The sequence below is a fragment of the Sus scrofa genome, chromosome 6, assembly GCF_054392235.1.
Source record: "Sus scrofa isolate SSC_HxYL_T2T_F1_AM1 chromosome 6, Sscrofa_HxYL_maternal_Yorkshire_Landrace_v2.0, whole genome shotgun sequence".
NCBI classification, from domain to species: domain Eukaryota; kingdom Metazoa; phylum Chordata; class Mammalia; order Artiodactyla; family Suidae; genus Sus; species Sus scrofa.
This window is the reverse complement of record NC_139388.1, coordinates 86537519-86550008: the sequence shown is the minus strand read 5'-3', so window position 1 is coordinate 86550008 and position 12490 is coordinate 86537519. Positions and strand designations below refer to the sequence as shown.

At 43.5% G+C, this 12490-nt stretch overlaps 1 protein-coding gene across 32 annotated transcripts in view; it reads left to right on the top strand.

The window, feature by feature from the left end:
* Positions 1-12490, top strand: part of STPG1 (sperm tail PG-rich repeat containing 1) — a 58971-nt gene that overhangs the window by 13558 nt on the left and 32923 nt on the right. For all 32 annotated transcript variants that reach the window (XR_014807293.1, XR_014807295.1, XR_014807296.1 and 29 more), the window contains exon 3: positions 6476-6594. Coding sequence is in view for 20 of the 32 variants with exons in the window: in XM_021095549.2 (XP_020951208.2) it covers positions 6476-6594 (119 nt within the window). In the remaining 12 variants the exon portion in view is untranslated. The remainder of the gene's footprint in view (positions 1-6475; positions 6595-12490) is intronic.

Genomic DNA, 12490 nt, shown 5'->3' with positions numbered 1-12490 from the left:
CTCATTTCATCATGGTGCTCTATCTTTTTAAAAATATATTGTTGAGTTTAATTTGCTAACATTTTTATAAGAATTTCTGCATGTATTCTTGAGGGTTCATGATCTTTAGTGATTTCCCCTCACATTCTGTAATGAATCTGTCTGGTTTTGGTATCCTGGTAATGCTGGCTTCATAGAATGATTTGGGAAATCTCTTTTTCTCTTCAGTTTTCCAGGATAGGTTATAGAGAACTGATAGGTGGAGATTCTACAAATGTCAGCTAGGTCAAATTAGGTCAAGTCTTGTATATCTTTACCGATCTTTTATGTACTTGTTTAAATTATTGAGGGAGAGATTTTGAAATCTCTGACAATTAATTGCGGAATTTTCTCTTGTGCAGTTCTATCCGTTTTTATTTTCTGTAATTTGCATTTCTTGTTGTTGAATATATCAGCATTTAGAAATGTCATATTCTCCTGAAGAGTTATCCCCTTTATCATCATGAAATTACCTTCTTTATTGCAGGTAATATTTTGACTCCGAAATCTGCTTTGTCTATTATTAATACCTAGTTTTCTTTTGATAGCATGGTGTTTCTTTTCCCATACTTTTACTTTTAACCTATTCCTGGGTTCAAATTTATATTTCTTGTAGAAATCATATATTTAGATCTTTCTTTCGTATCCAACCCCACTATCTCTGTCTTTCAATTGGGATGTTAAAATTATTTAAATTTAATGTGGTTATTGGTGTGTGAGTTTAAGCCTACTATCTTTCTACTTGTTTTCTACTTGTCCTGTCTGTTTCTTATTTGCTTTTTCTGGCTGCTTTTGTATTGAGTGTTTTTTATTTCTATTTTATCTCCTTTGTTGGCTTCTTAGGAATAACTCTTTGCAGTGTTTTCTTAGTGTTTTCTTTAAAGCAAAGGTTGGCAAACTTTATCCCTTAGGCTTAATCTGACCTGCTGCCTATTTCTATAAATCAAATGTTATTGGAACATAGCTACCTCTGTTTATGTGTTGTCTATGGCTCTTTCACTTGATAATGGCAGAGTTGGATAGTTGTAGGAGAGACTATGTGGCCTAAAAAGCCATAAATATTTACTATTGTCCCTTTATAGACAAAGTTTGCTGATCTGTAGTATAGAGCTTATAACATTCATCTTTAATTTTATCACATTCTACTCTCATGTGATATTATTATACTTCGTATGTCGGAGAAGCTTCTTACAACAGTGTATTTTAATTTTTCCCTTCCTTGCCTTTGCTCTATTGTTGTTAAACCGTTTACTTCTATGTGTTATAAATACCATGATACAGTGTTATTATTTTTGCTTTAAAAAGTCAGTTATTTTGAAAGTGATTTGAATTTTATACTTATATCTAAATGTATCACTTTGTGCTGGTTGTTCTATGTTTCACATTTACCCACATATTTACTGTTTCCAGAGCTCTTCATTCCTTTATAGAGATTCAGATTTCTAACTGGTATCATTTTCCTTTTGCCTGAAGGACTCCTTTTAACCTTTCTTATAGTTCCAGTTTGCCAGGGATTTATTTTTTTCAGTTTTTGTATGTCTTCAAAAGTTTTTATTTTGCTTTCGTCGTGGAGAGATATTTTTACTGGGTACATGATTCTAGAATGACAGCGTTTTTTCCCTCTAGTACTTTACAGATATTGTGTCTAACAGTCCTTTGCTGTCACTTTTATTTTTGTTCTTTTGTATGTAATATTCTGCTGCTTTTAAAAAGCAATGCATTTACTGTGTGCCTTGGTATAATTATATTCCTATTTCATGTGCTTGAGGTTCACTGACTTTCTTGGGTCTAAGGGTTGGGTTTTTTTTTTTTATCAAATTTGGAAAATTTCAGCCACTTTTTTCTTTTTTCCTTTCTTTTTTTTTTTTTTTTTTTTTTTGCTTTTTTTGCTTTTTTTAAAGGGCCGCACTCACAGCATATGGAGCTTCCCATGCTAGGGGTCAAATAGGAGCTACACTTGCCGGTCACAGCCACAACCACAGCAATGCCAGATCCGAGTCACATCTTCGACCTACACCACAGCTCATGGCAGCGCTGGATCCTCAACCCACTGAGCAAGGCCAGGGATGGAACCTGCAACCTCATGGTTCCTAGTCAGATTCATTTCTGCTGCATCATGACAGGAACTCCTAGCCACTTTTTTCTTGAAATATTTTTTTCTATTTCCTCTCTGCCACCCTTCTTCTTTGGAGAGCCTAATTACATGTGTATCAGGCTCCTTGAAGTTTTCACATAGCTCACTGATAGTCTGTATTTTTCAGTCCTTTTTTTTTTTCTGTGTTTTATTTTGGATAGTTTCTAATTCAGTGTGTTCAAGTTCACTAGGTTCCCCCCACCTGCAGGATCTAGTCTCTATTATTAGTCCCATCTAGTGTATCTTTAGTCTCAGACTTCTTAGTTTTCATCTACAGAAGTTTTATCTTTTTTTATATCTTTCACATACCTACTTAATAAGTTCAATCTTTCCTCCAGCTTCTTGAACATATTAAGTGCAGTGATTTGTATAAATAATGTAATGTTCTTGTATTCTATCATCTGTTTCATTTCCGAGTTGCTTTTGATCAATTCTTTATTTTCTCCTCATTGTGAATTTCTTTTCCTCTTTGCAGGTCCATTATTTATTTATTTTTATTGAATGCGAGATATTTTGACCTGTTGGGAACTGTATATTTTTAGTCCTATAAGTTCTTGTGCTTTGTGGATGCACAAAGGATGCAGTTCAATTACATGGAAATAGTTGGACATGTTCAAGACCTGCTTTTAAGCTTGGTTAGCTGGAAGCAGAGCAGCATTTTGACCTATTTCTGAGGCAAAACCCTCTGCATTTGCTCCTTGTATTCCATGAATTATGAGGCTTTCCACTCTGACTTGTGGGAACAGGAGCTATTCCTGTTCCCAGTAGTCAGACGTTGTTTCCTTTAATTTTTCAGGTGATTCTTTCCCCAACCTTGGGTAGGTCTCTCACATGCGTGTGCTGACCACCACTCAGGAAACCCCTGGAGGGGAAGCCAGTGCAGGTTTCCAGAACTCTTTCTTCACGTAGCTTGCTCTTCTCTGGCTCTCTGCACCACCCTGCCTTTCTGGACTCCCAGATTTATCTCTTCAGCTCTAGGAGACCACCAGGCTCCACCTGGGCCCCTTCTTCCTGTGCTGTGTCTGCAGACCTTCTCCAGGCAGTTAGCGGGGTGCAGTCTTATCGCTACCTCATTTGTTTCCCATCTCCAAGGGTCCCTATCCTTTGTTGTTTGATATCTGTCTTGAAAACCACTGTTTCATGTATTTTGTCCATTTTTATCTTTTTTTTTTTTTTTTTTTTTTTTTTTTTTTTTTTTAGCTAGGATGGCAAATTTAGTTTCATTTTGTTTGGGAATGGAAATTCAATTATCCAGAGTGTTTTATTTATTTTTTTAGGGCCGTACCCACGGCATATGGAGGTTCCCAGGCTAGGGGTCCAATCAGAGCTACAGCTGCCGGCCACAGCCACAACCACAGCAATGCCAGATGTGAGCCGTGTCTTCCACCTACACCACAGCTCACGGCAACACCGGATCCTTAACCCACTGAGGAAAGGCCAGGGATTGAACCCAAAACCTCATGGTTCCTAGTCGGGTTCGTTTCCGCTGCACCACGACAGGAACTCCTATCCAGCGTGATTTTAATAATAATCCTGTTTTTCTAGTTGACCTCAACAAGCGCCTTGCTTTGATATATGCAGTTCTACCACCACCAAAAGCCAAAGCGTTTCTTCATTTTTAGTCAAGGAGGAATCTTTCCTTCCCCTGGGAGAATGTGTTTCCTTTTACCTTTTGAAAATAACCCCCGGCCTTCTTTACCTGTCTCCTGTGTAAACTCTTTCTATGAGCTTAGGCTTTTAGAAAAAGAAAAAAAAAAAAAAAAAAGCTAGGAAGCCTGTATCTATGGCTTTCTGCTTGGCTCTCTAACTTCTTTAAAGAAAAAATTCAGGAGTTCCTGTGTGGCCCTGCAGGTTAAGGATCTGGCATTGAAACAGCTGAAGCTCAGGTCACTGCTGTGGCGTGGGAACTTCCATATGCCGTGGGTGCAGCCAGAAAGAAAGAAAGAGAGAGAGAAAGCCATCTACCTACTTGAATGGGGGGCAGGGGGAGGGTTTGAGGGAGAGAGAAGGGATGAAAAGAATAAACATACTATGTATTGATAACTTCAAATGTTTTCTAACCGAGTATATTGTGTTTCTTCTACTTGCTTTGCCCTCAATCCAGGCAAATTAAGCTAAATTGCACCCTCCCCATTATTTTATTCATTCTTTTTTTGAGTCCTCAGTCTGAGCCAGGCCCAGGAAGAGGAAGGACAGCTTAGAGTTTAAGAGCCCGGGTTCAGTAGACAAGCTGTTTACATCCCAGCTATTTCATTTAATGGTTCTGTGATTTGCACAAGTAGCTTAATCCTTCTAAGCCTCAGTTTCCTCATCTGTAAAGCTGGTTCATAATTGTATCTTCTGGTATTGGATTCCTCCCCCTTTTTTTTTCAACTTTTTGCCTTTTCTTGGGCCGCTCCCACAGCATATGGAGATTCCCAGGCTAGGGGTCTAATCAGAGCTGTAGCCCCTGGCCTATGCACAGCCACAGCAACACAGGATCCAAGCCACTTCTGCAACCTACACCACAGCTCACGGCAACACCCGATCCTTAACCCACTGAGCAAGGTCAGGGATCTAACCTGAAACCTCATGGTTCCTAGTCGGATTCATTAACCACTGAGCCATGACGGGAACTCCTGGATTCCCTTTTTGAAAAGCAGTTTTGTTTTTGCAAAATTCAGAGACTGAGAAATGGGTCTTAAAGAAATTTCCACGCAACCTCACTCCCATCCTAACACATCTCTTCTTTTCTTTCTCTTAGTTATCTTTTTTTTTTTTTTCACTTTTGCACACATTTTTCTCTCTGAGGCTTAGGATTTTGATATTGAGATGTTAGCCCACTTTTATGGACATCTTGCTGAATCAGGATGGATTCCCCACACCCCAAATTTGGCTTAGATATCAAGACTGCTCATGCAGCACACACAGTAAGAGGATGTGAGGAGTTCCTCAGTGGGCTAAGAACCCCACATAGTATCCAGGAGGATGCGGGTCTGATCCCTGGCCTCATTCAGTGGGTTAAGGATCTGGTGTTGCTACAAGCTGCAGCATAGATCGCAGATGTGGCTGGGATCTGGTGTTGCCCTGGCTGTGGTGTAGGCCGGCAGCTACAGCTCCAATTTAACCCCTACCCTAGGAACCTCCATATGACATAGGTATGGCTGTAAAAAGAAAAAAAAAAGAAAAAAGAAAAAAAGAAAAAAAAAAAGGATGTGAAAAGCTCACATTATGAGGTTTTTCTGGGGACAGCAGAGCAGACTTCTAATCTGATCCAAAAGTGGCTTGAGAACAGGGAAAGGAGACTGGCTTGGGGTTTTATTGTGGTTAGGAAGTGAGGCTGGAGTGAGGGCAGGGCTTTGCTGTGGTTTGAACTTGCAGCTCAAGTTCAAGGAGGGAGGGAGCATCTAGCCCTTCTCATCACTTTGCCCACTTATGGAGCAGAAGGGGAAGAGGCAGGGTGCAGCTTAAAAGCTGTCAGCAGCCAAAATGGAAAAACGGAGTCAGATTCTTTCACACGCACTGATTAGAGTTTGTAATCAGCCTGCCATGCTGGTAGATGCTGCCTGTGGAGCCCTCACCCACAGCATGTAGCAGTTCCCTGGCCAGGGACCGAACCTGAGCCACAGCAGTGGCAATACTGGATCCATAACCCACTAGACCACCAGGGAACTCCTGCCTGTGGAGTCCTCACGATTGTGGACATTCTCCCACGTGTGGGGAGAGGGAGGGAGGAAAGGGGGCGTTATCATTTATACATCACGACCTGGACGTACATAAATTTAATTTGATTTTCTATAAATGATCCCCTTCTGCTTTCTCACCCCACATCTGCTCAGAGCAGAAACCTAACCTTACACTGGTCTTGCACGGTGTCCCGAAGAGTGAGAGTGAGCCGAGCTCTGGGACTTCTGTCCTCTCTGTGTCTCTGTAGTGCTTTGCTGATCTGTGACTCTGGACTGAGGAGAAGTGAGGATGCTCGCTCCGGCCCCCTGCCTGGCTCTGCTTCCCAGGCTGCTCCAGACGGTTTTATGTTCTTTTCCTCCTTGGCAAGAATGCCTTTTCGATGGAGCTTTTCTCTTCCCTGGGGCAGGAAGCTTTAGCGCTGTGACCAGCTCTCACCAGTTTAAAAGCAGGAGGTTGGGGGCCAGGGGTGAGGGATTGGGGGTGACCCAATACATGATCAGAGGGTCTTTAAAAAAAAAATCTAGTTTCCTGTTTATGTCTTGTCCAAAGACAAGTTTCTCTTCTATTGCATTTAAAATAAAATGTTAGTGTATAGCTCTGTGACTTGTACATTTGTCAATTCTTTGTTTGGGGCTAATTTTAATTTTTGTTGTCTAGGTTTTACCGCTGCATATCCAACACAATCCTCCATTCCTTATAAATATCAGCCTTCAGTCATTCCAGAATCAGAAAAAAAAGGATTTAATAGTCAAGCCAAGAGATTTTACCACAAAAAGGTAATGGCATTGTCTTAGAGATTCTTTTTTATTTATTTATTTACTTATTTTATTTTCCCACTGTACAGCAAGGGGATCAAGTTATCCTTACATGTATACATTACAATTACATTTTCCCCCTCACCCTTTGTTCTGCTGCCACATGAGTATCTAGACAAAGTTCTCAATGCTACTCAGCAGGATCTCCTTGTAAATCTATTCTAAGTTGTGTCTGATAAGCCCAAGCTCCCAGTCCCTCCCACTCCCTCCCTCTCCCATCAGGCAGCCACAAGTCTATTTTCCAAGTCCATGATTTTCTTTTCTGAGGAGATGTTCATTTGTGCTGGATATTAGATTCCAGTTATAAGTGATATCATATGGTATTTGTCTTTGTCTTTCTGGCTCATTTCACTCAGTATGAGATTCTCTAGTTCCATCCATGTTGCTGCAAATGGCATTATGTCATTCTTTTTTATGGCTGAGTAGTATTCCATTGTGTATATATACCACATCTTCCGAATCCAATCATCTGTTGATGGACATTTAGGTGGTTTCCATGTCCTGGCTATTGTGAATAGTGCTGCAATGAACATGCGGGTGCATGTGTCTCTTTTAAGTAGAGTTTTGTCTGGATATATGCCCAAGAGTGGGATTGCGGGGTCATATGACTGTTAAGTCTGGATTTTAGCCTCACAGGACAGGCCTGTGAGTCTGGCTGGCGCATCTGTCCTTGTGACCTCTAGAGGGCAGTGTCACCCAAGGAGCTGCAGCACCCTCTCCAGCTCTGTGCTCTGATTGGATGGTAGGAATGGGCTGGAAAATTCTGAACTCCAGGGGGAGACAACATGTCTGGCCCCTGAAGCCATACTGAAACCAAACAAGTTTTTAAGAAGAAATGTACTTTTAAAAATTATTATAAAAATTAAAAATGCAAAAATCCCAGGTGTATGTAAAAGCTAAAAATCCTTTCCTTCCCCTCCCCCCAGCCTCACTCAAAACACAAGAGGAACTAACAAAACTTTCTTCAAATAGCGTAAGTGGAAAAATGAGAGTCTAATAAACTTAAACAAACCTTTGTAAGGACACCTTCCTCTCCCTGTCCCTTTTTAAGCTTCCTTTAATAATGTGTTATCACTGTTTCCGCACTTCCCCATCCTCACCCGCTTCCCCAAATATCTGTGTCTCTTTGCCTCTTCTATCTGGAAAGTTCTGCTTGGCTCCTCAGGGGTCTTTACCTAACCTGTGGAACTTCATCCGTTCACGGCCGAGGTCTGACGTTCTCCCCTCTCACCAGCAGGGGGACGAAGCAACCCGCAGATGCCAGAGTCTTGTAAATTCTTCATGCCTTTATTCGTTTAACTAAGCCCTTTAGAATAACATTCCTTTGGAGCAGTCATCATCTCAGTTACCTTTTGCTGCATTCTAAAAATGTTTTTCATCCTATCTCCTGGCCAAAATGGCGAGAGGGAATGGGCAGGTCTGGGTCCTGAAGGCAGGCGAGTCAGGAAGCAGCAGAGAGGCCTCAGCAAGACCCTGTGGCCCTTGCCCTGTTTCCTCCTTTGTAAACAAGAGCACTGAGCCAGAGAATGTTTAAGTTCCTTCCACTTCTGGTATTTTAGGAGTATATCAAGAAAGCAAATAATAAAGAATATAGTGTGTATGTGTATGTATTCACATACATTTTAAATTACTTGTTATTAAACACACACACATTTTTAATTGCTCGTAGGTTTTCTCCAAAGGTGATAAATAAGATAGTTACTCAGGAGTTTTCTCTCTTTTCTCTTTGGTTTTTCTATGTTTTAACTGTCTGTTGGTCTCTCTCTGTCTAGTTTTCCACTGGTCAATTTAACAGTAACATATTATTCATCTCTGGGATATTTGCAGCCCTGCTTCCAATAAAAATCATGGCAGCCACCATTTACCAATCCCTATGTGTGAAATCAGTTTTAGACCATATTTCTAATCTCAGAACAATACTAGAAGGAAGAGTTTAGTACCTTAATTTAACACAAGAGGAAAGAGAGGCTTAGGGGAAGTTAAATGACCCACCCAAGGTCACACATGCAGGGTTTGACATAGAAGAGGCCTGACATGGGTATTTGCTAAATCAGTGTTGAAAGAATTAGCCCTCAAACGCAGGCCGAACTCACTCCAAAGCCTCATTCTCTTTCCACACACACGGCACCACGCCTCCCCTATGGCCTGAAAAGCCATCAAGTCCTGCGAAAATCAGCCAGTGTGTTTCTGAAAAGGCCTCAGCCACACAGACCAAGCTCAAGACAGGGGACAATGTCAGGTGGTGAGGGTAGGCCCCACTCCATGTGATTGCGTCCTGAAGACTCAAGCCCAGAAACAGAATGGTATGGCTTTTAGAGTTTGCATTTTAGACTATTACTTTTCAAAAATCTTTCTGCTGGAGAAAACAAGGTGACAACCAGCCAAAGCTACAGGCAGCATCAGATAGAAGAGAAAGAGCTCAGAAATTTGATTCCTACTTTTCTTTTCTTTCCTTCTCTCTTCTTTTTTATGGCCGCACCTGCTCGTTAACCCACCGAGCAAGGGCAGGGACCGAACCCGCAACCTCATGGTTCCTAGTCGGATTCGTTAACCACTGCGCCACGACGGGAACTCCAGAGCTCAGACATTTGATTCCTACTTTTCTTTTCTTTCCTTCTCTCTTCTTTTTTATGGCCGCACCTGCAGCATATGGAAGTTCCCAGGCTAGGGGTCAAATCAGAACCCCAGCTGCCAGTCTGCCCCACAGCCACAGCAACACCAGATGGGATCCACATCTGTGACCTACACTGCAGCTTGTGGCAATGCCAGAGCCTTAACCCACTGAGCGAGGCCAGGAATCAAACCCCCATATTCTCACTGACGCTATCTGTGCCTGATCTCATAACTTGGTGGTGTCCTCACGAGATTCATGCTTTTCAAACGTGGTCGCATTGACTTGACAACGTAAAAACGTTTGTCTGAGTATTTGAAAGCTTTTGTAAATAAGTATGAAATTTTGGAGTTCCCACCATGGCACACTGGGTTAAGAACCTGACTGCATGAGTTCCTGTTGTGGTTCAGCAGGTTAAGAACCTGACTAGCATCCATGAGGATGTTGGTTCCATCCCTGGCCTTGCTTAGTAGGTTAAAGGATCCGGCATTGCTGCAAACTACAGCATAGGTCTGGCAACTGCAGCTCCAATTCAACCCCTAGCCTGGGAACTTCCATATGCCACGAGTGTGGCCCTAAAAAAGAAAAACAAACAAACAAGCAAAAGAATCTGAGCGCAGTGGCTGGGGTCGCTGTGGAGGTGTGGATTCAATCCCCAGCCTGGTGCAATGGGTTAAAAGATCCGATATTGCCACGGTTGCAGCATAGGTCACAGCTATGGCTCAGATTCAATCCCTGGCCCAGAAACTTCCATATTCTGTGGATGCAGCCATATTTTTTTTTTTTTAAAGGATGGGGTTTTGTGGAAAGGGTGTGGGATCCACACACCAGGTCCCCCATCCATGTCCCTCTCTCTTACCAGCCATGTGCCTTTAGACGAGTCACCTGATTTTTCTGGGTTTCAGTTTCCTCTGAAATGTAGTTTAACTTATTACAATTTTTTAGGTTTTTCAAGCTATAAAAACAGGGGGAAAAATGCCTTATTCTATGCTCATTATTCTCATTTTTCCTGAGGGAGATGGGCATTGAGAAGTTAAGACTCCTGTTTCACGTCGCCCAATAATTTAGTGAGGCAATACAAATTAAAAGCAGATTTTAAAGCTCGGATGTCTCCCCACCCTTCTTATAACATTAGCTGCACACACCCTATGCCTGATCTCATAACTTGGTGGTGTCCTCACGTGCGTGCTCTGACCCACTTAGTGCATCCTAACACAGAACCAGCAGCCCTGAAAAGCGCACTTACTTTATCAGTCTGACTTCGTGGAGAAACCTCAGGGCCTCGTGGCCCAGCTCACGTTCCCCCTGAGCATCTGACTGCTGGGTCCCAGGAATCCTTCACTGAGCTCAGTGTCTGCACTGGCAGTTTTGGCTTCTAGAAACGTCTGCTCCCCTGAACATTTTACAATTATTTACAGATGCGCCGCTGACTCTGGGTACATGAAGAGACATGCCTAATCGGGGACAGAGCATAACCCATCAACCCCAGGGACACTTTTGTCCTCCACCTCCCCCATTCTGTCCCGGTGTCACCCTGGATTGGGGTTACTCTTGCCCAAGCTGTGTGACACGGAGAGCAACCCACTTAAAGACTTTGGATCTCTGCTTCCTCATCTTCAAAATAAGGATGTTAGGAGTTCCCTTGTGGCTCAGCAGGTAAGGATCTTGTGTATGTCACTGCTGAGGCTCTGCTTACAGCTGTGGTGTGGGTTCAATCCCTGACCCAGGAACTTTTACAAGTCTCAGGTGCAGCCAAAAAAAAAACCCACCATGATCCTCAACCTGACTGATCCATTCTAGGTGCAAATGAATGAATACTGGTAGGACACCCTATCCTTTAGGTGCAAATCTGTAAAATACATGTTAGTTTCATACGTAGTCTGACAGTAAAGCCACCCACCTCACTGCTAAGCAACCCAGTGTTTAATTTGTGGTGAAACTGTACAAAGTGAATACTCTTCACTTCTTACCTTGATAAGGTACCAGATTAGGGATATTTTACACATCGGAAATTTTTAAATGAAAAATGATCCGTGTGCAGAGACCACCATGTTCAGGGGATAAGTTCCCAGGTGCAGGTCTGAACCACAGCAGGCTCTTCCTGCTTGGAAGCCTGACCTCTCCGTATCAGTCACCTGCGCCCCCTCCCCAGGGGGTCTGCAGGACATGCTGGTGGAAATAGCAAACATGTGGCAGGCACAGACAGCATGCCAGCGCCCCTCACCCCCCACCCCTGGAAAATGGTGCATTTATTTACTTGTTTAATCCCCATAATCACCCTGTGAGAAGGCTCATCATTAGCCCCACTTTTCAGATAATGACCCTGAGACCAAAAGGGGCCCAGGTAACTTGCACAGCCAGGGTCAGGCAGAGTGAGGACGACCAGACAGCGGCTCCTGGTTCCCAGCCTGTTTCCCGAGTCTCCCCGCGTGGAAGCATCACGACTTCCCCCCGAACGCCCCACCACCTGCTCTTGGCGGGGCGGTAATGGGCACTGCGTCTTGTCTCCCCCAGCCTGGAACTCCCAGGGTGGTGGTCATTGTCCTTTCCAGACCCCAAATCCTTCAAAAGTGGATTGAATAAATGACCCCAGCTCTAGTCCATGCCTTTCTCACTGCGTCACGGGAACACCTTGCATTGTTTTGCTGCGTCTTCTCCATCTCCCTCCCAGAATGTTCCAGCTTCCTCTAGGTTGTGCCTGTGTCCGTGCGCGTCCGCACAGGCCCTGTCCCACTGCAGGTTTCAGTGCGTGTCTGTTGAATTGAGCCTTTGCCCAAACTCCACTCAGGGGATTTCAAGGGGCTGCTGATGGGCTGATACCAGATTTAAGAAAGAAGAGGGCTCTGCAGAGAAGGGCCTGGCGCTCAGAGGCTCTACTGATGTAAACTGATGCTTTGAAAATGCGGGTTTGGTTTCTCTTGCCTGACTGATTCTCCCACCCATCCAGGCCAGTGATGGGCAAAGACCTGGTCCCCATTTTCACTGCCCAGATGGTCAGTGTCCCCGGGCTTACCCCACACCTGCTCTTCCCCTGGGCCTCTAAGAACCAATCTGCTCAAGAAGGCATCCTGGTTTCCTTCCAGGCTCCCGGGGAACTTCCATTTCTGACATCTTCTCTGACTCTGCATAAGAAAGTGTCATTTCCTTGGTTGACGTGTGCTCCCTGTGATCAGAGGCGTGGAAACTTTGATGCCAGACGCGAGCGTGCGGACTTGAGGGGGGGCATTGCGGAGGGGGAGAAAGCAG